This window comes from Mustela lutreola, chromosome 5, assembly GCF_030435805.1.
Source record: "Mustela lutreola isolate mMusLut2 chromosome 5, mMusLut2.pri, whole genome shotgun sequence".
Taxonomy (NCBI): domain Eukaryota; kingdom Metazoa; phylum Chordata; class Mammalia; order Carnivora; family Mustelidae; genus Mustela; species Mustela lutreola.
In genome coordinates, this window is record NC_081294.1 from 80,519,267 (window position 1) to 80,546,340 (window position 27,074).

General features: G+C 41.4%; 1 protein-coding gene and 1 long non-coding RNA gene across 7 annotated transcripts in view; one reads left to right on the forward strand and one right to left on the reverse strand.

Moving 5' to 3' along the window:
* ARHGAP26 (Rho GTPase activating protein 26) overlaps window positions 1-27,074 on the forward strand; it is a 448,623-nt gene that overhangs the window by 279,117 nt on the left and 142,432 nt on the right. For all 6 annotated transcript variants that reach the window (XM_059174922.1, XM_059174924.1, XM_059174925.1 and 3 more), the window contains exons 16-17: window positions 231-289; window positions 1,779-1,884. In XM_059174922.1, coding sequence (XP_059030905.1) covers window positions 231-289; window positions 1,779-1,884 — 165 coding nt within the window. The remainder of the gene's footprint in view (window positions 1-230; window positions 290-1,778; window positions 1,885-27,074) is intronic.
* On the reverse strand, window positions 10,028-15,388 carry LOC131832200 (uncharacterized). The gene is made up of 2 exons (XR_009353943.1): window positions 15,015-15,388; window positions 10,028-10,665 (listed from the first exon to the last, which is right to left on the reverse strand). It is a non-coding gene; the product is annotated as an uncharacterized LOC131832200 (long non-coding RNA).

Consider the following 27,074-nt stretch of genomic DNA (forward strand, 5'->3'; position numbering starts at 1 on the left):
CCTAGTTGTAACTAGGAAACATAGTTGTACCATTCCCTTAAAGAAGAAAGAGCATGAAAATGTCACAGGAAATCTCAGGACCCTTTCAAAAAGAGAAACTCAGTTGGGCTGTTGAGTTGCTATTGTGTCCCTTAATCTTCGTCGGAATACAGTTGGGCAGTGTCTGTGCTGCTATTTAGGGAGTCTGTTTGTTTTTATTAAACTGATTGGTGTATATCCTTTTATCCCAGAATGCTTCCAGGACCACTCATGATGTACCAGTTTCAAAGAAGTTTCATCAAAGCGGCAAGTAAGTTTTCTTTTTGCCAGTTTTAAGGGGGGAAAAGAATATATTTTTCTATATCAAAGAACAGTTAGTATCCCAAAATAAAAACTTTCTACCCTCTGTATTTTGTATGTAAATACCTACACATGTGCTTATGAGACAGACACAAAATAGAAATGAAACCAAACTGAGATTGTCAAGGGCCCTGCTACCACACTGAATTTACAGTAAAGGAGAGAAACTTCAGAATGTGTTTTTGGGGTGGGGAGAGGAGAGGACAGCAAGTTTGGCTTTCTAATTTTGATTATTGGAGTTCTAGCTCCTTGGGTTTTTTCCCAGCCCTTGAGTAGCATTTTGCAGAATGAATCAGACTTCACACATTACCTAAATTGAGCATTGGAATTGTTTCCTTGAATATGACACCATTTATATAACTTCCCAGTCCCCTTTCCATCATGGATTCCATTTACAGCTTATGATCATTCTTCAGCTATATCATCCAGGTCCCTTGCGTCATATTACTGGTATTAAAATACATAGGGATTAGGTGCAAGCTACCCTAAGTATACGGGAATCTGTCTGTTCGGGGCAGGCCTCCTGTAAGAGATAGTAAGATTTAAATCTGGCATGAACTCCACAGTGTTATTATGTCAATAGTCTCTGTGGTCTCCCTGCTTCCTTTAAGCCTTCAAAGTTTGTTTGTCCTGGTAACTACTACTGGCCCTATTTAGTAGTACCTAATGTTCTAATGTTCTGGTGGCCTTATCTTCTCAGAGTTGTCTCCTTAAAAGAGGGAGGAGAAAGACTTGAGATAAAGCTGGGAGTAAAGATCGTGTTTATATGATTTCTTTCTCAGAGAAATTCCAAACCCATAGCAGCCATTCTCTAATTAAACCTCACATCAATCCTATAAATAGGTATGGTGAGCACTATCAGTTTATCTCCCAGAGAAATGAAGTCACTTACCCAAATTCAACCAAACCGTGGCAGGGTTTGATTGAGGTGACAGGTTGGCAGGAAGATTTACATGTTTCATCAGCCATTTCTTTCTTCCACTGGGCTGGTTGGGTGTCACACATGACTTGAGAGTGACTGGACATTGCCTTCGATTTGTCGGATGCTGTCTTGAGACATTATTTTGATATTTGAGACCCTTGTAATGTTGTTCATGTACAATTTGTTCATCATTTGACAAGTGCATAAAGTTCCTTCCTTCCTTGAAATGAAGCCATCATTCTAGGAAGCCAGCTGCTCTCAGGTTTCTGTCTGCTCTAAGTGTGCAGTTGACTGACTGGCTCCATTTCATCCCATCATCATTTTGGTTTGAATTCTTTAAACAGTCATTTTTTTAAATGAATTGTTACAGAAAGCACCATTAAAAACACTTAAACCTAGCCATGAGTCCATAGAACTGGTTCTTAAAGTGCCCAACCTTTGGTTTCCTTTGATTTTGTTTTGTAATCTGATTTGACTGTGTCACTGATCAAATATTACGTCCTTCCTTCCTTTGCAGAGCTGGAAAACCAGGAGTCTCGGGTCTCTGAAATCCACAGCCTTGTTCATCGGCTCCCAGAGAAAAATAGGCAGATGTTACAGCTGCTCATGAACCACTTGGCAAAGTAGGTTTAAGACGGAATGCTGCCCTCTTCTCACCCTTAGAAAGTTCATATCTTAGTGCTAAAGCTGGTCTCTGTTCTGTTCAGGTTTCCCCCTCCCACTGTTGCATCAGGAATGCTGAAGGGTTAGGAAAGAAATGTGTGAAGTGTTAACTGCAGTGGGTAACAGCAGTAAATGCCACGTGGTCCTTACAGAGGAGGCTGGGGAAGCACCAAACAGAGGTCAGGGGGCTTTTGCTCTTGTGATGTCCTAGGATAAACAGGAATATGTCATCCATGATAACCAGGTCACAAAGCAGGGTTTTCAGGAGTTGTATGTTCTTGTGATAATCAGAGACAAATAGGAACATGTGGGTTTTTAGACCCGGGATTTGGAGTAATGAAGCCTGGGTTCTAGAGTTGACTGTGTTCTTAAGCCACTTAATGAACCCTGGACAAGCAATGGACCCCTCAGTTCCTTAGTTTCTTCATCAGTCAGGTATGGATAGTAGGCTCCTCTTTATCTACAGTGTTAGTGCTTTTAAAAGTTACATGTGTTAAAGTCTAGGGAATAAGTCAACTAACTATCTTTCACAAATGCCTATGTGCCCTCTGAGATAAAGCAAGGCATTCAGCATGGGGCCTGATTGTCCTGCTAAGAATATTTACTCTTGGGATGGTTTTGAGTTTTTGTTTATTAACTATTGGTGGACCCTTTTGGAAATGGCCTTCTTGACTTACCTTGCTACATCAGTGACTGCATGTGTGTATGTTCTAACCTTCCATTGAATTGGATGAAAGTTCTTGGTTGGAGACTGGAGTATTTAAGAAAGACTACAACAGCTAACTTAAACCGTTAAGCCACACAGTCTATGGAACTGGTTGGTGAGTTGTGCATTTAGTCCTTACCCACACTTTTCTCATGCCATTAAGTCATTTCTCTGGGATAAGTCGATAGTCAGCTGAGAAAGAATATGATGGTTTGTTTTCCTGTTTCTACTAAGCACATTGATAGCGCCTTATGGAAAGAGAGTATATGTGTTCCCAAAAGATTTCTACAGATTTTAACTATGAAGGAGCAAGAGTGTTTAGTATGTTGGTCAGAAACAATTAGGCAGAATCAAGGATTTCTCTGTTATTGTCGAATGTTTTTCTTGCCATGTGGTATCAGGACTGCATGTTCAGAAACAATTAAGCATAGCAGAGAACATGCAAGCTTACAAGGAGAATGCCCAAAAAATGTCAAAGAGCCCTGATGAAGTGCATTTAAAATAATGAGAACTGGGTTTAAGAAGTAACTCCAGATGCTCTCAGATGACATTTTGGTGCCTATTCCACACAACCCAGTCAGGCATTTGTTCAAGAGAAAAGCTGGTTTAGATCTTAGTTACAAAACTTTGCACACTTGAAGGGCCTTTACTGAAACAGAGGAAGTTCTGGTTATATACTCTGGCCAAGTATGTGTGGGGATGCTCATGGCTGCTCTATTAGGGCCACTAGGCTTTGAGCCTCTAGGGAGCAGCTGGAGGAGAAGGCTTCAGAACCAGCTGAGAGCAGTGGGCTTTTCAAGCTGTGGAGTTGTGCTGAGAGCATAACTGGACTGAGCATGACGGAAAGTAAATGGTGATCCAGCAGACTCACTACTGCATCTGCCCATTTTATTTTATTTTTAAGATTTTATTTATTTGCCAGAGAGAGAGAGAGAGTACACACAAGCAGGCAGAGAGGCAGGCAGAGGCAGTGAGAGAAGCAGGCTCCCTGCCGAGCAAGGAGCCCCATGTGGGACTCGATCCCAGGATCCTGAGCAGACCTGAGCAGCGGCTTAGCCAACTGAGCGACCCAGGCGTCCCTACATCTGCCCATTTTAAAGTGTCATGAGGATGGTTATGAATCTTAAAGGGGGGAAGAAAACGATTTTAAAGAACACCAAAAACTGTGAAGGTAGATCTTAAACACTTGAGCCTATTTTTCTCTTGGATGATAGCTCACTTTCTCCCTCTTGTCCACCTCTGTGTTCCAAATCCCATTAAATTCAGACCATCTTTGTCCCTGATCTAACAAGAAGTACAATTGGAATATGCAGGTGACATCTATGACCTTGACTTTTGCCTTCTAATGAATTTAAACCAACTTTGTTGCCGAAGTTACTTATAGTATAGCATTTATGGAGCATTGTGTCTTGCCTTTGATTCACAATCACAATGGTTTTCTTTGGTTCTATGAGGTTATGAGGCATTTCTTTGTTCATTTAATACTTAAGGAATGTACATAGAGGCTATAGTATGAGTTGGTCAGAGCCAGTATTATAAAACACAGACTTAAGATCTCAGTAGGCTCTGTTCTTGGTCTCAGAAGATAGGGATTAAAAGTATCTGTGGAGATGGGTATAAATGTGCGTTGCTTAATCCAGTAAGGAGTATTTATTTAATTCTGAAAAAAGGCTTTGGCACCCAGAGGAGTTCTAAGATTCCATTTAAATGCTATATTCTCATTTATAGCACTGTCCTATTTTAAAATTGACCAGGAAGTGATAGTTAACTTGGAATAAGGGGTTTGTCTGATTTCAGTTTTCTCAATTTCAGACTTACCCTCTGATAAGCCTGAACTATTGTTCCTCTGGTCCACTTACTTAATGGTCAACTTCCTTCCCAAGTTTTGGTTTCAGGGCTGGATCTGCTGGAAGACCCGTGTTCACTGCTCTCATTACCTACCGTGTATACTCTGTGTATCTCTCAGTCGTTTGGTTCAAAGGAAGGATACTTTGTGTTGTGCAATTTTTAAAGTGCTCTTTTGAAACACTTTCCAAAATTGATTTCTTTTAGCTGTGGAGAGAGTTAAGACATTTTATATTTAATCCCAAGTAGAAATGTACTCAGAGGGGAAAAAAGTCTTAGGGGAAAGGATAAAATCTCAAAGCCTCCAAGCGAATGCTTACCAGGGTGCATCCAAATCACAGAGTTCTTGGGTTTGTTTCAGACCTCAGAGGAAACATAAAAATTACAGGCAACCATGCACATATTTTTGTTGTTCCAGCTTAAATCCACTATGATAATTAGATATTTTCTATTTGCATTCTGGAATCTAGTGTGTAATCTGGAGTCATGTCCCTCAAAGCACAGTTCGACTCACCTGGCGTGCTTGTTTACAATTGAATTGGGGGACCTCAACCCTGCTCTACTAAATTGGACTCTCCTTGGGAATCTGCATGTCTGGTTTATTTCTCAGGTAATTTAGAAGCAAATGGTCTTTTAAGAATCACTGGCCAAGAGAATGGGCCACATGCAGGGATTTTCTAGGAGAGAGAAATGGTATTAAGTGGAAAGGATTAGGATTTAGGAAGGTAATAGAAATAGCACAAAGAAGCTCAAAGCAATGAATTCAAAAAGGAGATTTCATAATTAAATTACTAAAAAATCCAGTCTTGATTTCCCATATTTTTACAGTTTGACATTACATTAAATTGAGAGTTCAGCAAATGGTTTTGTTTTAAAATCATGCATAAAGCATTTTTAATAGTAAAGAAAATGGTTCCTGGAAAACTGTGGGATCTTGTGGAAATTAATCCACCTCTCTGAACCCCAGTTTTCTGAGTTCCCTTCTAATCATGTAATTCTGTGTTTTCATCAGGTAAAAGGAGTGGAGAAGAGAAAAAATTCCCAATATTATAATTGTAGAAAGAAATAAGAGTAGATGAAAAATAAAGACAAATTTCATGGTAGTTTCCTAATACCTACATATTATGATGACTCCAACTATGTTGCGTATCCCCACACATACCATTCGTAGTGGCTCATCATTTTATTACAGTGTTTATGCTGCACTGGAAGGATTTCAAAGGACTCTCCATACATCAGGAGTAGCTATTAAGAACACCTTCCACAGCTAGTTTTCCCAAAATGCTTATTGAGAAATCAGTCGTAGTCTCTTCTCTTTTTTGAAGCAAGTATTCCTTTGTTGCTAGGATATTGTCAAAGAGGTAGAGCCTTTTTCTTGCTTCTGCAAAGAAGTATTCTATCATTTAGGATGTTCTGGGCTGTAAGAAACAGAAAATCCAATTCAAAATGGCTTAAACAATAAAGGAATCTGTTTCTCATTACACAGAATCAGCCCAAAGGGTTGGTTAATTTCTTGACTCACAAAGTCCTCAGGTTATTTCTATGGTGTTGCTCCCAGCCAGCATCACTGTGCTGGCTAGGTCAGGGTCAATAAGATGTTGTGTTGCATCCTTGCACATTTGTGGTTCTCCAGAGGCAGAAAAAGCATTATTTTTTTCTTCGCTTCTCTTTTTAAGAGCTATGATGATATTTTTCCCAGAAGTTCTCCAGACTTCCATCACATATTACTGGTTTGAAACACTCTTCAACAAGGGGAATGGGGCCACCATGATTTTTTTTATACCAAACAGAACTTCCTTGGGCCACTGGCAGGAAGCCTAGATATCAGTATAAAAGCAGAGCTCTGAGTAGGCAGTGCCTGATGCTTACTGCAAATAGTCTTGATAAAATATGATTCAACAGAGAATAATAAATCTATTGAGTGATTTTTACATGGTATGCTAATACAATTAAGACAAATGGGACAGATAGACCAGTTTGGGAGAGAAGAAGAATACATCTGTAGTATGGGCACACATACACTAAAATTCTAAGATTTGGGAGGTGGAAGACAGGACAGAGAAATGCGGAAGGCAAAATCAACTTTAGTCTCATTGCCACTTGCTGATTCCTATTATTTTCATTACTCCATCATCTGATGTTTATTTGGATGATCTGTTACTTGTTGTGGCTTTGCAAAAATGACAAAATTCTGTGTATTGCAGAAATAATAAAATGATTTAGGGCAAATGCTTGGCATACAAGTGAGATCTTATCAAAATACATAAACTCCCAATGAATACTGTTATGCTGAAAAGAAATAAAAAAATACGTAAACTCCATTGTCACAAGTTATCAAGAGTTGAGCATCTAGTGGCTTGGCTGTTTTCCCCTTGGAATATGAGTACTTCCAGGAATTCCTGCCAGTCCAGAAGAATATATTCATATTTCCTTAATGATCCAGAAGGAGAGTGAATTGGGTTCACTTACAAATGCCTGTGGTTATAAAGAAAGTCATTGCTAGGCATTAGAACCAAAGAGGATGGACCGTGATGGTTAACTAGCATTCTTTGAAGTTCTTAAGAAGTGGTCAAAATAAAAGGAAGTGGGCATGGATACTTGGCATTAACATGTACCTTATAGATATTCTAATATTCCTTCTTCTTCCATCCCAAATCTAAAGATTTGGTTTATTGATGAACTGTTGAACAGGAGAAGAGCTAGTTATTTTCTTGCTCTCAAGACTAGTCCAAACAAAACAGCTGTGGAATTTTACAAAGCACATTTAAAAGAAAATAGTGCTTTTAGATGATGACTTTCTAAAATGGAAACCTCCTATGAGCTTCTCTGGCAATCTTACCTCAGCCATACACCCTGGCTCCTAAACCTTTCCTCTCTCTAGTAACCCCTGGACATCCGCTGCTGCCAGTACAGCATTGCTTGGCTACTGGGCCACTGGTGGTGTGCCATGGAGCCATGCTGACCACATTCTCCAGTCCCATTTGGCTTCTACCTCATTGAATCCTAGCCTGAACTGGTAATTCTGGTGATTTTAACTCCTTTCTACCTACTGAAGCAACCTACCCCCCAAGCCCAAGCTGGCGTTATCTCTTTCCCAGACTACTTGGAAAGGCCGCCTCCCAACTCACTCTGGCTCTCTTCCAGTCCACAGAATGCATGCTCTGCAGCTGGGGAACTTGGAACATTGCAGATTTTAACATGTGATTCCCTTGCTTAAAAAAAAAAAATTCAAAGGAAACTTTCCCATTGCTCTGAAGATAAAACTCAGGGAACCACCTCCAACGTCTTGTCTGAGCTGGGCACTCTCACACTTTGCAGCCTCATCTTGTGTCCCCTCATGATCACCTCTGCATCCCTACTGCATGGCACACACAGACACTCACACATATTTGTCAGGTAGAAGCATGAAGAGTGCCTTGACAATTTCTCAAACATTCTCTTTTCAACTCCCTCTTTTTACCTTGTGCAATTCATTTTCCTCTGTTTAGCATGGTCCCTCCCCAATGTCTGCCTGCCAAAGTCTACCTCATTCTTTAGCCCCAGCTCAGATGTCCTTGACTACAAGAATCCTTTCTGCCTCAGGGGCCCTCTCGCTTTCCTCAGCTCCCAAAGGCTTCGCTTATTTCTCCCTTTTAATGGGTATCACATTCCACCTTGTGGGACAGTTGACCGAGTGACAATCTTCTTAACCCTACTAGGTCATTAAACTCTCAGGGGACAGGCAGTATGTCTTCCTTTATCTTTTGTGTCTTACTTAGAGATTGCAAACAACGGTGTCCAGCCAGAGTAGCGCATACATGCATTCTGTCTGGTATTGTTCTACATGTTGCCATTTTAAAATTTTGGACAGATTTCTAACATTTTTAACTGGGGTGATTTTACTTGAAAAAATTTAGACGTCTTTTCTCAGAGTTGGCTGCAACTGGGTAGAGGCCACACCCTAACCCCCTGGGCATGCCTTCTTCAGTGCACCAAATCCTAGCTGTCTCTGTTATCCCTTGTGTGTAGTCAACCTCTTTTGTGCCCCCCACCTGCCTGGCCATGGGGTAGGCATTTGGATCATCAGCCCCTGGCCCATCTATCTGCGAGTTCTGAAAGAGGGACTTCAGATTGAGTGATCGCTTAATTAATGAACAAGCAAAAATGGACTGGGAGAATCATTTCCCTGACCAGCTATGTTTTTTCTCCTAAAATATTTATTTCTGATAAATTAGAGGTCACTGGAAGAAGTAGGAAGAAGTGCTTCCAGATCTGTTTATGTGCATGGGCTAGAGAGGAGAATGTATTTTTTTTAAGACTAAGAATGGGATTCTCAAAGGACCTTCTCTTCCTATTTTTGGCACACTGAAAGGAAAATCTATTTAAAGGGATACTGCAACGAGGAGAACCACATATTTTAGCAAACAGGCAACTTAGCACTTTAAATTAATGGAAATGCAGACAAAATCAAACCTCAGCCCTTATTTAGCCTAGCTGCCAGACCTTCACTTACTTTAAACTTCCAGAATTTCTCTGTTCTGTGACCTTTCAGTCTTTAGGGCTAGGAGAAGGAAAGATACAATTTAAGTTTAAAATTTTGCTTTAAAAAAAAAAAAAAAACAACAATTTCTGAACTCAAAGAACTAAATCCTTCACATCCTAAGAAACACCCATTCTGCAAAGGGAAATGCTTGGCTTCAAGCTGTTAATGCTCAGCAATCTTGGAGCCCCTTTGATTTGGGTCTCCTGTTTGCACTGAGTTGTTCCACTTCTGTTGGGTTAATGTTTTCAGTGACTTTCCTGTTCTCTGATGTACCTCTTCCTCTTCTGAACCCAGGTGGCCATGGAGTTTCCCTCTCAAATTCCAGGAGGAGCAAAGAGAAGGACGCCATCTTTTCCTCTCTCATGGGGCTGCCCCCATTTATTGTGAGGTATTATAAAAGTGAGGGTATTAACTAACATAAAAATGACTTTGTTCTTCTTTGCAAGCTTTTAGCAGAACCAGATTTCTTTCTCTTTTCTTTTTTCTTTCTTTCCTTTTTAAGTCTTTTTCATTTCTGAATTTGAGTCATCTTTCTTTCTCTTCTTGGTGACATAGCTAAAGTTCCATCTATTTTATCTTTTCAAAAAAGATCTTGTCTGTTGCCTTTTTAGCCCCCAATTCTTTTATTTCTGCTCTGACGAGCCTTATTTCTTAGGCATTAGGCCCAGGATTGGTTCTGTTGAATTCTCTCTTTGGTGGCACAACAGTAATTGATTTGCTTCCATTGTGTGGTGCGCCCACGCCCTCTATTATTGCCCCCTCTTTGCATTGAATGGTGAGCATTACCTGCAGTACTTATTTTCTTACTCTGACCAGTCTCCTAATCGATTCTTCCCAGCTATTGTGGCTCAGACCTGGCAGCTGCAGTTGAGGCAGTTGGCAGACTTCTAGGCAGTTGATGCTCATCATGGAGAGAGCACAGGCTTAAGAGACCATTTCTGGAGTCAGACTGCCTGGTCTGGCTCTTGTCCCTTCTGCAACTGAAAGACCCGCGGATCCCCTTACCCAAGAATCCAACACTGCCACTGGATGCAATCAGCAAGAGGTTCTTTACTGTTACGCAGGCGCCTGCGGGTGGTCAGCGCGCGCCTGCGGGTGGTCAGCAGCTCCTGCTAGCTGAGCACACCCGGCTGGGGTGGTGCCGGGTTTTTATAGACAGGTACAAACAAGTTTTGGGTGGGGCGCAACTGATTGGTGGACAGTTAGAACTTTTGAAAAAGGCATACGTGGAGTTTGCTGATTGGCTTTGGGGACCCGCGCGCGAAGAGAGAGGCGCGGGAAGGGGGAACAAGCTGATTGGTTCTGAGGGCCCGCGCGCGGGAGGAGAGAGGCAGGGAGGGGGAACAAGAAGGGGGAAGGTAGGAATGCCATCATGGCGTCTTCTATTATTTCTATAAGCCAAGCAGTTACAGAAGGGCAAAAGAGCAATTAATAAGCAATTAATAACCTAATTTACGCCTAAAAGCCAGCGGTTCACAGAAAAGCAAACAAGCGGTTAGTTATCCTATCTATCTTCTAGGGGAGGGGTCTTTCATTCCCCCCTTTTTCTTTATCATGGATAGAATCTTCTATCCATTTGTCTTGTTCTTGCATGTCCTGCCCTTGCATTGAGCTAGTCCGGGGCTCTGTTTGTTTGAGGAGTTGGTATCGCTGTGTCAGTACCATAGTCTGAACAACAGGCGATCTTTAATGAACTGTACTAACCTGTTTAAGACACAAGGACCAAAAGTTAGAATTAATAACAGAATGATGAGAGGGCCCGTTATAGATGACAACAAAGTAGTAAGCCAAGGCAATCTGTTGAACCAGTTTTCGCGGTGGAGAAGGGTGAAGAGGGGGTGCAAGGCATCAGCCCCTTCTCCATCCTCAGCCAGCCTCCTGCTCCTTCATCATTTCCCTCTGAACAATTTTGACTCTTAAATCTTTAAGGTGGTTGAAGGTGGAAGGTCTCATCTTCTGTAACTTCTTCCTGCTGAATAGGGGCGTAGAGCTGTCCCTACCTACTGGGGTCAATATTGATCAGTGGAGGAATGTATAGGGGAGTTAGGAAAGGCGGAGGCAGCCGAATCCAGCGCTGACAGTGAAGAGGCGTCCTCGCGCGCGACAAGGATCGTCTGTCGTGGTGAAGTCATTGTAGCAATGGAGTCTCGGCACCATGGCACCAAGTAGGGAAACATGGAACAAGGGAACATATTAAGGTTAATGAGGTGATAAAAATGAGAAGCCCGAGAAGGAGATTTGGCCATAGTCCTCCTTCAAACCAGGAACTTAACCAATCACTAAAAGAGAGAAAGAGACCTTGTAGTGCCTTAATCTGGGCATTCATATCCTTTATTAGTCCTGTGACATTTTTGTGATAGTTTGGGATGTACACACAACATTCTGTCTTGATGATTGCACATGTTCCACCCTGGGCTGCTGTCAGGACATCTAAGGCCATCCTTAGTATAGCGATAAGGAGGGTTTTGTAACTTAGGCCCATATTTGATTGGGGAGTTATGGCTTGATAGCATCCCCTTTCCTTCCAAATAGCTCCCTGGGCATGTAGTACCAGGAAGGCATATTTGGAGTCAGTATAAATGTTAATTCTTAGGCTTTGACAATTTGGCTACTAAGACAAATTTGGACCTGATGTGACATCATTACAGTCAGGGACTGTCCCATAGTGAGCTTTGAGGCTCCTTTTATGGGGGCTGTTCTATGCTTAGCTAAAGCATCTGTTTGCAATCGCACCTCAACAGAGGTGGCCTCTAGGATAAATATGACTAAGGGATGAAACCAATAAGATGATCTCTGAGTGGTCCAACCTTAACAATATCCTGATTACAGAGGATCATTGTCAAGTGGGAGAAAACTTGTCAAGAGATAAGGAGAGTTCCCCATGCATCATCCAATCCAATCATAAAGAAAGTGGGGTCATCCATTGTCTCCACAAGTCCATAGTTAATCCTATGGAGTGCAATAGGCTGGCTTTTAGGCAATTTCATTATCCCAGCCACACATAAGGTGTTAGTTAAGTTATACAATTGTAGGGGAATCAATCCCATTTTTCAGTTGTTTAATCATGTGCCGTGGGGTCTGCGAATATCCCCACAAAACAGTAAGATCAACTAAAGAAGCTATTGTACAACTTCTCTGAAGTTTACCTCAAATTGTTTAGCTTAGGTAAACATTTAAAGACAATCAAATCTAGAATTTAACATCCATAAAGGCGTGTTACTAAAACATAATTTTTCTCTCTAAAATAACCCTCATTTCCAGAGATAGCCAAATCAGGACTAATTCACTTGTGAAACAAGTCCAGTTTTAACAAACTTGGCCTATTATTTACATAAGCTCAGCAAGAATAGTTGAGTGTGATCAATAGATCTTTTAGAATCTGCTTTGCTGGAACTTTGTATAAGGAATCTCTAGGTTGAACTTTTAGTAGCCTCTCCGGGCCAGAAGCCAAGCCCTGTACTTGTCATCAGGCATGCCTGCAATACCTGTTAATTTGGGCGAATGCCTCTTCTGAGCCTCCGCGCCTACCAAAGAGTGACATTCTTTACTCACCTGGTGAGGCTGCTTGGAACTCTGTAAGCAAGGTATCAGGCCAACAGTCAGTCCCAAGGGGCTTTATGGCTCCAGGTTTCATAAAGTCAACCTTAGTTCCTTTAAACTGTCTGGTCATATCTGAGTCTTTTCAAATAGGACATCCCAGTCAAAGCCTTGGTAAAATAACCAGCTCTCAATGGTGTCCTGTTAAAGGAGAACAGATTCTTATTGAACTTATGCAAATGACTGATTGCCATGGAAGAAAGAATACTTACTGATACCTTTTGGTTTCAGAGGGTTCATATAGAGAGAAAAGCTTGAATGCTTTGAGCACTTTTACAAATGAGCACTTTTACATCTCTATAAGTAACAGATAACTAGGAGGGAGTATCCCTAGTCTGGAAGAGCAAACATTAGAGAGAACCAGCAATGTTTAAAGTAAGACCAAACATTAAGAGACACAACATTATAATCTTTTAGTTCATTTAGTCCCATGTTACTAATTCTGGTGAATGCGGCTTTAGTCAGTTCTGGAAATTCTTACCCATTTCAGTTTTAGGATTTTCAAGTATATCAAATATCTATTTGTCCTGAAAGTCCTTTATAGGAATATCCTTGAAGATAAAACTCATTTTACAAGAGAATTAAAACAATTATAAATGACAAAAACTCAGAGTGGGTATGGTTAGAGCTAAAGAGACACGGGAGTTTACAATTTAGCTGCAAGGAAACCAGGTTATTTCTGTGATACATAACATTTTCATAATTACAGTATCAAGCGGTGATCTCTCAAAACATTAAAACTTTAGGAAGTGCATAGAATCTCTAGAATAGTTATAGTATTTTCCCAAATGTAATCCAAGGTTTATCATTGGTTCAGTAGTACTTCATGAGCAACTTCACATACCAAGGAAAAGCCTGAGTTAAAGAGATTTACAATTTAAATCTTGTCAACATTTGCTAAAACCTTAGAAAGTTTTAAAGCACATGCCTAAATATAATTAGGGATGTTAAACACCTGATAAAACTGAACATAGAAACTCGTTTTTCTGGGCAGGCAAAGAGAAAACCATTTACATTTTCTTAACAGATCAATTAGCTAAGAAAACTTTGCCCCTTTTAAACAGAAAGAAAACCAGTTTATTATACCAGTGTCTTTCCCCTTTTTTAAATTTTATTTCTAAGTGTGCAGTCTTAAGATAGGAGTTTTCTGGGTTTCCCTCCCATCATGAATGATGTCGCAGACAAAGGAGGGGTATCTTTCCCCTGTTGTCTTGTTCCCATCCCTCATGGGAATTTAGGATCGTCTTAGCTAAGGCCTGTCCATATAAACCCCGGACCAGGCTACTCTGTGGAGTAGATGACCGTTATGCCATATGACGCCCTGCGGGACTCAAGGTGCAGCCCACTCAGACTCCGTAGCCGAAGTGGTGGAGCCATACAGACACATTCACACAGTCAGGCACTCTTCAGATTCAAACAGGTTGGATACCCTCCCCTTTTGGGCATCTCAGGCTAATGGGAGGTGATCAGTCTCCCCTTTCACTCTTTACAGATTAGAGTGAGTTTCTATGGTTACAGGCAAAGGAGGATGGTAACAGGGTGTTTTCGCAGTCCCTCAAGGTTGGGCTGTTTCCTTAATCTCTCAAGGCCAAATGGCCCTTATACTTGGAAGTATAATCTATGTGGAGGCAGGTCAGGAGAGTGCTAAATCACCTTGGAGGCTGTTTTTCTTTCTTTTTTAGTCTGTCCTGACCATATCTAAAATTTCTTTTGTGAAGATTTCCGTTCACAAACCTTCTACAACTTTCCTTTGCATTCAGGTTTTGTCCCAAGCCATTTCCTTCCAAATAACCATCTCATTTAGGACAAAATTACCTTCCTTAAATCTTTCTTACATATCATCTACTTTCCTAGAGTTTCCTTTTATTTCCATCAGTCTTAGTTACACTAAGTAGAACTTTGTATTCTTAGAAACACCTTTAGTTATTAACCAATTGTGAACTGTTACAACAGAATTCTTCAGGTGGCAATTTATGAATCAGTTAAGTAGAAAACAAGTTTACCAACAGATTTAAATACTCTTAGTTTCTTTGCAGTAAGAAGTCAAAAGCACAAACCTACATCCAGTAATTAACGACTTAGCATTTTATCCTGTTTGGTTAGGACCTAGATGTCCACAATTTAATTCCATTTGTCATCCAAGCAAAACTTTAAAAAACTTTCAGGTTACCAAAGACTTTGAAAGTTACTTCAGCAATTACCCATTAGAACTTTGAGATAGACAATTAACCATCAGTTTAGTCATTTCTTTGCTAACAAATTTTAACAAGTAACACAAGCTTATTTGATCTTCAGTAAACTTTGATAGATTACTGCTGTAACTTCAAAGACACGTCTTATCTTAATTAAACCAACAATCTTAACTTAGTTCCAATACTGATTTACGTTCCACCTGGACCCACTCCACTTTGAATGTTTACCTGAGACATGCGTGGGAAGATCTGGAGTGGGGAGGTGTTAGGTCCAGGGGGTGTTGTTCTTGCTCCTTGACAGTGGAGAGAGAAGGAGCTGTGGTGCATGATCTAGAGGCCAGTCATGCAGGCTGCACACACGTTGGTACAGAAACACGTAAGGGGGAAACAGAAGAAACAAAGTGCCGCCAGGAGGCAGAGAAAGGATTCCCAGTTTTGGAGCTCCTAAGCCCCAACAGAGGAGCAGACGCCATGCTTTCCCACCAGCAAAGGGGGAGGGGTTAGGCAGTCCAAGTCAGGCCAGAGAACACAGGGAAACTTCCCCGAAACAAAGAGAGTTTCGGCAGCTGCTTGGGAATATTCCCTATAGTCTCTGTCTCGAGTTAGACAGTTGGCTCCAGTTATAGCCATTAACACGGGAAGTGAGTGAGGGAGAAGCCCCATTTTAGAATCAAAGAAAACACCAAGGACAACGAGTAGAACGCACAAAACAATTAACAAAAAGGTCGCTGCGCGGTTTCGGTATGCTACCGAAAGCAAGGTTTCCACCGGCCCAGAGGAGCCTTGAGATCTCCCTGCGGTGGACAAATTCCGTCCAGGGCCGAGGGGTTCCTCTGGAACGGACAAATGGATATAACCCTCGGACAAATGAGGGGCTCCAAAAAATTGGGCCCCTCGACACCCTGGAGCGTCCCCCAGGGTTGGCAGGGGAGAAGTCCGAGCTCGTCAGCTCCTTCTCAAGCTGCCTACAAATACAATCCAACAACGCACGCTGTTGTACAAACACTATACCGCTACCCGCAGTATAGGTCAAACAGAGGCCTCACAAGACTAGAGACAAACAAGAACACGAGATTGGATACAAACGAGAACATGAGACAGGAGACAAGAATGCTGGCCAGCTTACCTCCCAGTGGGAGTCAGTTGGATCCGTGGGCAGGAGTCCGATGATCTCGGTGGGACCTCCAAATGAAAGACCTGCGGATCCCCTTACCCAAGAATCCAACACTGCCACTGGATGCAATCAGCAAGAGGTTCTTTACTGTTACGCAGGCGCCTGCGGGTGGTCAGCGCGCGCCTGCGGGTGGTCAGCAGCTCCTGCTAGCTGAGCACACCCGGCTGGGGTGGTGCCGGGTTTTTATAGACAGGTACAAACAAGTTTTGGGTGGGGCGCAACTGATTGGTGGACAGTTAGAACTTTTGAAAAAGGCATACGTGGAGTTTGCTGATTGGCTTTGGGGACCCGCGCGCGAAGAGAGAGGCGCGGGAAGGGGGAACAAGCTGATTGGTTCTGAGGGCCCGCGCGCGGGAGGAAAGAGGCAGGGAGGGGGAACAAGAAGGGGGAAGGTAGGAATGCCATCATGGCGTCTTCTATTATTTCTATAAGCCAAGCAGTTACAGAAGGGCAAAAGAGCAATTAATAAGCAATTAATAACCTAATTTACGCCTAAAAGCCAGCGGTTCACAGAAAAGCAAACAAGCGGTTAGTTATCCTATCTATCTTCTACGGGAGGGGTCTTTCACAACTTTATGTGAATTATTTCTCTGTGCCTGAGTTTCCTTATGTGAAACAGATCTCAAATAACACTATCAGAAACTTTTAAATTAGCACATCAGATTCTGTTGGCTTGTCCTGTGTGTACTTCAGCCAGCACTGCAGGAGCCGGTTATGTAGCCTGCACCTTGCTTCATGCAGGTGCAGCCTGGTGGCTTGTCACCTCTTCCCATACCAGGTGCCTCCTTCCTCTTCCTTCCCACTCCAGGGAGGCATGAAACAGAGTGGCATCTATATATGCACAACCTGAAAGCAAGGGGTTATTTTTAAAAATTCTGAGGGGAAACCTTTGACTAATTGGGGGGGTGGGGGGAGGAGTTGGGTTCCAAACAACAGTCCTTAGCTACTTGCGAGATGATCCCAACAGATGGAGCAAGTTCTGGTACTTGACCCAGGTGGTAACTAACTTCTCTGCCTCACTCCCCCTGCAAAACCCCTAGTAAAGCCTGGAGAAGTCAAGTATAAAAGGCTTCACCTATTTTACCCTTCTTTCTGGGAAACTTAGAGACAGCAATAGTGCCTGCCCTCTCAGGGTTGTTGTGAGGATTAAATGAACTAATTCACATAGGGCTCTTAGAAGAGTGTCTGGCATATCATCAGCATTCATATCATAATCGTCAGCTTTCATAATCTGTTGGGGGAGGGAAGATCATGGAGCCATGTCTTATAAAATGAGGGAAAATAGGAGAATTATTCAAGTGATTAGGCCAAAACAAGTCATTCTTATTCAAGAGATGGGACTTTATTCATAGTTCCTTTATTGGTAAGCAAAAATCTTAGGGCTTGATGCTGAAAATATAGCACACGGAGCTCTTGTGTGTGCATATGTTTATTTTTGCTCTGATTTTATTTTCTTGGCAGTTTCTGTGCATTTGGCCCAAAGGCTGACTACTGCTTGCACCCTTCCTAACAAGGGATGTGCCAGCTCAGGGTCATATGGGAGAAAGAGCCCATTAATACCTGCTTTCAGGTCATACCTTAACCAAGCTTCACACTTCCCTGTTAGTATTCAGGGCTCTTCATGAGTCAAATGCCCTGCAGAGCATTGCACCTGTTTGAAAGAAGCTATGTGAGGCTGACTTCTGTGGAAGATTAGCAACTACTTGCCTTCACCCTCCTGCTTCTTAGTGTTGCAAGACTGATTTCATCTCAGAAGCAGCTGTCTGTGCTGCAGTTTAATAACTATTAATTTCCTGGAGGGGATGACACGTTATATCAAGAAGACTCATCTTAGTCTGCATGGTCTGGAAATTTCCACTCATCTTTGTGATCTTCAAAGTGTTTCTCTTTGTGGGAGAGTCTTTCCTTCATTCTTACTCAGTTTGCCTGCCCTCTCAGATGCCATTCCCAGATTAAACATTGCCATCCACTGTAAAAACAGTTCTCTGTGCCTCCAGGTTACCTCGTAGTGGACTCTTGATGTGGATTTCCCTCCCTGAGTTAGTGAAGTCTGTTTTGAAGTATTACTCTACACCCCGAGGAAAGTTTTATGTGTATTCATCTTCATGCTGTCTTGGTAGACACTCCTGCAGCTTAACTCAAAAGAAAGTTTGAAGAAATTTCAGGGGATTTGAATTTTGATATGTCGTTTCTGCTTTCTCACATGAGTTGACATGTTTTTCTTTAAGTAGTTTAGCATACTGCTTTAGTGTTTCTAATTTGGTATGGTAAATGAAAAGTATTATTTCTTGGTTCTGGGAAGGGAGCTCAAATTGTTGGGCCTATTGGTATGTCGGAAGCTGGTCTTCCTATGCCTTTAGGCATGTATAGGATTTGATAAAATAGAATCACTATTTTATAAAAGTCAGACTTTTCTTTTTAAGACTTTATTTAGAGAGAGAGTGTGTGTATGAGTGGGGTTGGGGGGAGGGACAGAAGGAAAGGGAGAGAGAGAGAATCTCAAGCAAACTCCCCACCAAGCCTGGAACCTGACACAGGGCTTGGTCTCATGACCCTATGATCATGACCTGAGCTGAAATCAAGAGTCAGACGCTGAACTGACTGAGCCACTCAGGTGCCCTTGAAAGTCGGACTTTCAGTGAGAACATGAATAATCCTAGGCCTCAAGAAAAAGTTGGTATATCAGATCATTGGTTGTAAACAACAGAAGTCAACTATGGCTAATACAAAAAAGAATGGAATTTATTGGATGTCTTCTGGGTCAATCATATAACTGAAAGTAGAGTTGAACCAATGTCTGAGACATTGGAAAGCAATTTCAAGGGCGCTTATATGCCTGGTATCCTGCTTCACGTTCCTACGCCATTCACTCTTACTCTTGTAAATTGTCTCAGATCTTGCTTTTTATTTCACTCAGGAAATAAAGGCAATCAAGAGAACTTTCAGAAGCTACCACCCCCATCCATGCCTGTGTTTCTACCTTTCCTCCCTGTGTGCTAGAGGAACAGTCCCGCACTTGCACCTAAAGGCATTCCCTGCCCTGGGGCACTAGAGGTGATTGCTGATTGCGTCCAGGAGGACTTCACTCCCAAGAGTTTTCCCCCTGTCTCCTACATGATCAACTTTTCAGTTTCTCTTGAGACTTTCCCATCAGCACAAGTTGTGATTTCTGTGACCCTTTACAAATGGGAAAAACAACAACAACAACAACAACAAACCAACAATAAAAACCTTTCTTGAGGGTTCCTGGGTTGTTCTGTCTGTTAAGGGTCTGCCTTCAGCTTAGGTTAGGATCCTGGAGTCCCGGGATCAAGCCCCACATCGGGCTCCCTGCTCAATAGGGGGGTCTGCTTCTCCCTTTGCCCCTCCTCCCACTCATTCTCTCAGTCTCTCTCTCTTTCTCTCAAATAAATAAAATCTTTTTTTTTTTAAGATTTTATTTATTTATTTGACAGACAGAAATTACAAATAGGCAGAGAGGCAGGCAGAGAGAGAGGGAGACAGGCTACCTGCTGAGCAGAGAGGCCAATGTCGGGCCCAGTCCCAGGACCCTGAGACCATGACCTGAGCCAAAGGCAGAGGCTTTAACCCACTGAGCCACTCAGGTGCCCCTCAAATAAATAAAATCTTTTAAAAAATCCACAAAACTTTCTCAATCTTGCATCTCCTTCTAGATACTCCCCCATTCTTTGTGCTCTCAGCAGAATTTCTCAGATAGTTGTCTGTGTTGCTGTTCCCAAATCATCTCTCGATCCTACTCTACTTGGGCTTTTACACCTACTCCTCCCCTGAGAAGTGTCATGTTGGTGTTGCTAAATCAGCTTCAGACTTCCCTTCTCTGATCATTCTGAAGGGTTTCACAGTTTCTCACTCCCTCTTTCCTTGAAATGCTTTCTTCATTTGGCTTCCAGGATATCACATCCTCCTGGTTTTCCTCCTGCCTCCTGGCTGCTCCTTTTTAGTCCCGTTTGCTATGCCCTTCAGTCCATAGCCCTGATCTGTCCTCCCTTACTTTCCCTCCTCAGTGAGGTCTTGCTCTAAGATTGTAACCGCCAGCCCTTGTGCTCCCTTCCCACTAGCATTGCTTAATTTTTTCCATAGCACATATCACTTTAATATACTCTGTATTTGACTTATTTGTTGTTTTGTATTCTTCTCCCTGAAATGTAGACTCCTGAAGTTGGAGATTTCTGTTTCTGTGCCGTTGAATCCTTAGCATCTAGAACAGCGCTTTCTATATAGTAGGAGGCACTCATAAATATTTGTTGAATAATAGATAAAATAAGAGGTGGAAAATAACAAGGGAACTCCTGTATAGTGCCTTTGGAGTACTACCTTTGGAATGTCTCAGCTCTGACCACCTTCATCCTCTTGGGGTTCCACTGCAGGTCAATATTCCTAGTTAAAGAAAGTTGTAGCCTCTCTTGAGTAATGCACCTACTACTTTGATGAGGCAGTCGTGGGGTTCTCAACTGCTATTCTTGGTAGAACCACATGTAACGGGAGAGAGGCAATCCAAGGAAAACTGGATGCCACAATTCAAAGGATGCCAGGCAGATAAAAAGTACCAGGTATTAGAGGGGTGCCTGGGTGGCTCAGTGGGTTAAAGCCTCTGCTTTTGGCTCAGGTCGTGATCCTGGGGTCCTGGGATCAAGCCCTACATTGGGCTCTCTGCTCCACGGAGAGCCTGCTTCCTCCTCTCTCTCTCCTTGCCTGCCTCTCTTGCCTACTTGTAATCTCTGTCTGTCAAATAAATAAATAAAATCTAAAAAAAAAAAAAAAAATACCAGGTGTTAGAGATTCCCTATTATATATTGAAAGTTTCAGGCCTTGGCACAAATATTAATTCTTTGGTGGCTCTTATAAGTTCCTGGAGACCCTGTTATGCATTGTTATGTTGAAGATGGGACCATCATAATGATAAAAACAGCAGACAGAACATTTAGGTATTTCTTTAATACCTGGTTACACAGCTCAGTTCCCCAGAATGCATAGTTTGCCTTCTGCACGAGCTAGCACTTCATAAAAGCCTTGGACCTCCTTTCAGAGAAGGTCTTCAGATCTGCCCTAGACCCAGGGTCATCCCAGTGGAGTTTGTTGGAATGAAGGTGCTAGCTCGGTGCATTAGCCCCCAGAACTAGACCATTTAAGCACATTCCCTTAAGTTACCAGGCAAACGGCAGTTTTCTGTTTCAAGCATGCCTCTCAATCTAGCTTACTAATCAGGTTTTCTTATTCTTTTCAGAGATAACCTTGACATTTTGCCTCTTTAAGAATTATACTTCTCTTCTCACTAGAACTACCATTTAACCTGCTTAGCATGCTGCCCAGATACAAGGTTTTCTTCCAAAATAGTTGGACTGTCTCACAGGATCTTTCTACCTGGCTCTGGCCAGACGGTTAATGAAACAGGAATTGTTGGCCAAGCCTAGATTATCCTTTCTTTGTCATGTCATTAATGCACCATGACTCTGGACATCAATAGGCCCATCAAAAATTGTTTTATTCTTGGTTAAGTCTGATATTACTCAACTGAAAATTAAGACAAAACTAAGACATTATACAAATGTCTTGATACTTACTAGTCCTTCTAATATCCCCCTTGAGGACATGCGAAGAATAAAAAAATGAATCCCTTATGAACAAATCCATAAAGGAGCAGAATAATGGTTCATTTTAAAATAACGCCAAAAGGAAACATTCCAAAGTGAAGCACTTTCCAGTAGCAGATATTCTAAGTTACATGCCAGTTATTATTAAAGGACACTGTCCTTGTATCCATATGCTCTTTGGGATTTGGCAGCCTATTGAAAGCTATGCTTTTTGGTGTTAGTGATAATAAAGAGCATCTCTGAAAAGCTAGCTTGGCAGAGCTGGACCAAGACAAATATCTGGGACAGCACTGTTAGTGTCAGTCATTTCAGCACCTGCTATGTACTAATGTAAATGTAAACATAAGATGTAATTTGCATCTTATTCAAGATGCAAATTATTTATTTCTTTTAGGAGGTGGTAGGAGAGAGCATTGGCTCAAAAGATGAGATGTCTAATGCCCGAGTTTTTATAGGCTCATTTTATGCACAATCTTGAGGAAGTTTACCAAATACTAGATTTCTTTGTTTACAAAATAATGATTCTTTTTGTTTTAAGGGAAAAAAATCATACATACGCATATATCCACAAATACGGTTCAGTTAAGGAAAACATTCCAGAAGGAGTTATTCACCAGTATCTTAACTGTTATCTCTAGATACCCGGGTTTTCTTCTCTTTGCTGCTGCTGCTGCTGCTTCTTCTTCCTCTTCTTATTCTTCTTCTTTTTTTTTTTTTTTTAAGATTTTATTTATTTGAGAGGGAGAGTGCAAGAGTGAGAGCAAGAGCATGAGTGGAGGTGGGGGATGAGAGGAATAGAAGGAGGGGGACTAGTGGATTTCCCACTGAGCAGGGGCCCTGACTCAGGGCTCTATTCCTCAGGACTCCATCCAGGGATCCTGAGATCATGACCTAAGCTGAAGGCAGATATTTAACCCACTGAACCACCCAGGTTCCCCCTCTTGGCTTCTTTGTTTTTGAATTTTTATAAAACGATCATTTGTACTATTTAAAGAGTTTGTTATTTTTAGTGAATGGAGCAGCCTGGTGACTCTTGAGTCCTTTCAATTTGAAGATATCTGTGATTTTATGTACAGTACTGGGTGGGACAAGACAGGACAGTCAATCCTTTGATATTCTGAGACGGAATCACTTTTGTCTGCTTTTGTTCCCAATCTTTTGTCTGCTTCTCTGCTCATTTGTATTTCTACCTGAGAGTGGGCAGCAGAGACAAAGGAGAATACATTTTAACAATGCTGGAGAGGGTGGTAAAACTTTAACCTAAAAAGGCTTGGGTTTGGTTTGTTTTTGTGGGTTTTTTTTTCCCCCAACTAATATTACTAATGACTTTTAAATATATCAGTTTTTTTCCCTCAGTTCCTTAGCCATTAGTTAATTGAATGTGAGCTTCACTGTTACAGTATAACTAGTTTAAAAGAAAAATAATAAGAACCCCATTGTTTTTTTTAATTTTTTTTATTTCCAGCATAACAATATTCATTGTTTTTGTACCACACCCAGTGCTCCATGCAATCCGTGCCCTCTCTAATACCCACCACCTGGTTCCCCCAACCTCCCACCCCCTACCACTTAAAACCCCTCAGATTGTTTTTCAAAGTCCATAGTCTCTCATGGTTCACCTCCCCTTCCAATTTCCCCCAACTCCCTTCTCCTAACTCCCCATGTCCACCATGCTATTTGTTATGCTCCACAAATAAGTGAAACCATATGATAATTGACTCTCTATGCTTGACTTATTTCACTCAGCATAATCTCCTCCAGTCCAGTCCATGATGCTACAAAAGTTGGGTGTTCATCCTTTCTGATGGAGGCATAATACTCCATAGTGTGTATGGACCACATCTTCCTTATCCATTCATCTGTTGAAGGGCATCTTGGTTCTTTCCACAATTTGGCAACCGTGGCCATTGCTGCTATAAACATTGGGGTACAGATGGCCCTTCTTTTCACTACATCTTTGGGGTAAATACCCAGTAGTGCAATTTCAGGGTCATAGGGAAGTTCTGTTTTTAATTTCTTGAGGAATCTCCACACTGTTCTCCAAAGTGGCTGTACCAACTTGCATTCCCACCAACAGTGTAAGAGGGTTCCCCTTTCTCCACATCCCCTCCAACAACCCCATTGTTTTTTGTTTCTGTGTTGTGTCTTTTTGTCCTATTTTCAGGTCTTGTGAGGGTCCATCCCTCTACCACAGATTCTTTTCTTCTTGTCTATTCCAACCTGTTTGATATCCTGAGATTTTCCTACATATCTCTGCCCAGATGTGTTAGCACAGGGGTTAGAAAGCCCTGCTGCTGATTTTTGTATGGCTCATAAATTCAGAGTGGTTATTTACATTTTAAAATAGGTGGGAAAAAATAAGTATAGCTCATGACATGAAAATTATATGAAATTCAAATTTCAATGTATATAAAGTTTTATTGAAATAGAGCCACACTTAATGATGTACGTGTTACCTGTGGCAGCCTCAAAGTTACACTGGTTGGTTGATAAGCTGTGAGAGAAACCACATGGCTCTCAAAGCCTGAGATATTTACCATCTGGTTCTTGAAAGAACAGGTCTGCCAACTCTATGCTAGGGACTCCTTTTCCTTGGATGTCATTGAGCTAAGACCTGTTGAGACACACTAAGTGGTTCAGGAGATAACTTACTGAGTGCCTACAGTATGCCAGACACTGTGCTGGACACAGGTATCAAAGGCGAACACGATGCCTTCCCTATTAGGAGTAATAGCCTGGAGAGGAATGTGAACATGTCCACAGGTAACCACAGCATGGGTCTGTGTGTTCTTGCTCACGTGTGAGGTAGGGCAGCAGGAGCTCTGAGGGGGTGCCCTGACTATACTGGGGAAGGCAGGAAGAGAGGAAGTCTAACTTGGGTAATGGATAACAAGTCTTTAATAGCTTAAAGCTGCATTGTTCTTCTTTGGTGATTTTTAACTCTAACGCTGGAATTGTTGCATTAAAGTTTATTGTTACCTAAAATAACCTGTTGTCATAATTTTAACTAGAGCGCCTTTAACATTTCAGTTGTGCATAAAAATTACTGCTCTGTTACAGGATCAACATTTTATAAAGCTATGTAAACAAACATTGTATAGAAGGACTTTAGTTTGTCATTATCAAAATTAAAACTTTCTCTTAAGTATCACTGTTAGCTATCCACTTAAGAGGAGGAATAGACTTTCACATTAAAGTTAGAATTTTTATTTGCTTTAAGTTTTTTTAAGTGATATGAATGCTCTTTTTAAATTTATTTATTTTTAAAATTTAATTTAATTTAAATTTTTTTTCAGTGTTCCAGAAATCATTGTTTATGCACCACACCAAGTGCTCCATGCAGTACGTGCCCTCCTTAATACCCACCACCAGGCTCACCCAAACACCCCTACCCCACTCCCCTTCAAAATCCTGTTTGTTTCTCAGAGTCCACAGTCTCCCATGGTTTGTCTCCCCATCCAATTTCCCCCAACTTACTTCTCCTCTCCATCTCCTAATGTCCTCCGTGTTATAGTATTTTTTTTCTAAGAATTTTATTTATTTATTTGTCAGAGGGAGAGCGTGTGTGCACAAGTAGGGGGGGAACAGGCAGAGAGAGAAGCCTTCTGCTGAGCAAGGAACCCAGTAAGGGGCTCCTTCCCAGGACCCTGAGATTGTGACCTGAACCAAAGGCAGACGCTTAAACAGCTGAGCCACCCAGGCATCCCTAAGTTTTGTTTTTTTAAGCTGTTCCTCAATACATTTAAAATGGGTTAATTCTAAGGATGTTTGTTTTTTGTATAAAAAGGAGATCACTGGCCCCATTCAAAGCTCTCCTGAACCATCATGTTGGGGGTTTGGGTAGGGAGGGCAGGGAGTTTTATTTTTAATAAGCTTCCCAAGTGATTTGCATCTATACCAAAGTCTAGAAACTGCTATTAAGGATACTACTGATTAAAGATGCGTTTTTTTAAAGTTATTATTACATTTATTTTTTAAACTTTTTTTTTCTCTTTCTTTTCATCTGATATCAACACCTGACATATACAGAGTTTTTTTAAAGTCCCCAAGACAACATGAAGGAATCTTTGTGATTTCCCAAACATGCCCTCCCTACCTCTTTGTTTTTTCTTTTTTTGGGAGGTGGGGGTTTGTATAGAAATTAGAGCAAAATGTACAGAGTATCATTTGGAATATAATGTGTATTTGGACTATATTTATATGTTTTGCTATAATTTTTCATATATATTTATGCATGCATATGTATATATACTTACATCACAGTTAACATTTGGCCTTTTTTTTGTCTCTGTCACATTAACACTGAAATCCTCTTTTGGCTCCTCTCCAGTTCCATTCCCTTTGCCCTCCAGTGGAAAGTTAGCATGAATTGTAGTGTGTAACCCTTTGAACTATGTTTTGGTAGTTTAAAAAAATCAGTTTTTTGTGTCCAAATATAGTCATCTGGTATTTGTGTGCGTGTCATAATCTCCATAAATGGTATCAGAGGGTACTCTCATTTTTCAGCTTGTGTTTGCCACTCAGTTTTTTCTTTTTGAGATAAATGCTAGTTCATTCCTCTATGCTATGTAAATATGCCACATATTATTTATTCCCTTTCCCCTATTGATAGACATTTGGAGTTGTTTCTCTTTTTTTGCCATTATAAACAATGCTATAGGGAACATCCTTACAGACATCCTTTTGTGCACATATGAATTTTGGCAAGGTATGTATACCTGTCAGTAGAATTGCAGGAATATACATAGCTTGATTTTTTTTTTCTTTTAAGATATCACCAGATTATTCCCCGTAATGACATCCATTTGTATGCTTGACACAGTTTTCATTTGGAGCAATAGATCTATAAAGATACAGAATACTTCATGTGGCATCTCTTGGGTTTCTCGTGCTGCTGTTAAGTTCTCTGCATTAAGTTCATGGGAGTTGGTAAATTACCATCTAACCTGAACTATAAAGATTTAAAATGTAGAATTTTGGCTTAATGGAGGTTGAAGTGGAGGTGGTAGAATGCAGGTCTAGAATATCAGGGAAGAAGAAAGAACCAAAGAATCAAAGGGGTGAATGTCTTCATAGGATGCTGGACCAGCTAGTATTGCACCACTCAGAGAGCTGACTTAGAAACATTCCAGCACCTCTCCTTCTCATTGTTCTTCCAAGCGTGCCTTAGTAAGTCCTGATTGTCCTAGAATGTAAAGGCTCCTGGCCTGCGCCATATCTTCCATAAAATAGCACTGTATCCTAGAGACCAAGCAACTGCAGACATGGCTCATTAAGGCCTCACTGCAGATAACTGGGCTTCATAGACTCCTGTCTGCACCAGGTCGCCATGGCTGTGGAGCCACCTTTTCCGGCTTCCAAAGGCCCCTCCAACTTCTTTGAGCAAGTCTCTTTTGAGGATGAAACTGATATTTCTAAGTAATTTGAGGAGTTTTTAAAAGCAAAATGTGCAAAGAGAAGTCTGTGTTTCAGACTTGGGGTCTACGTAGCCATCTGGACCCC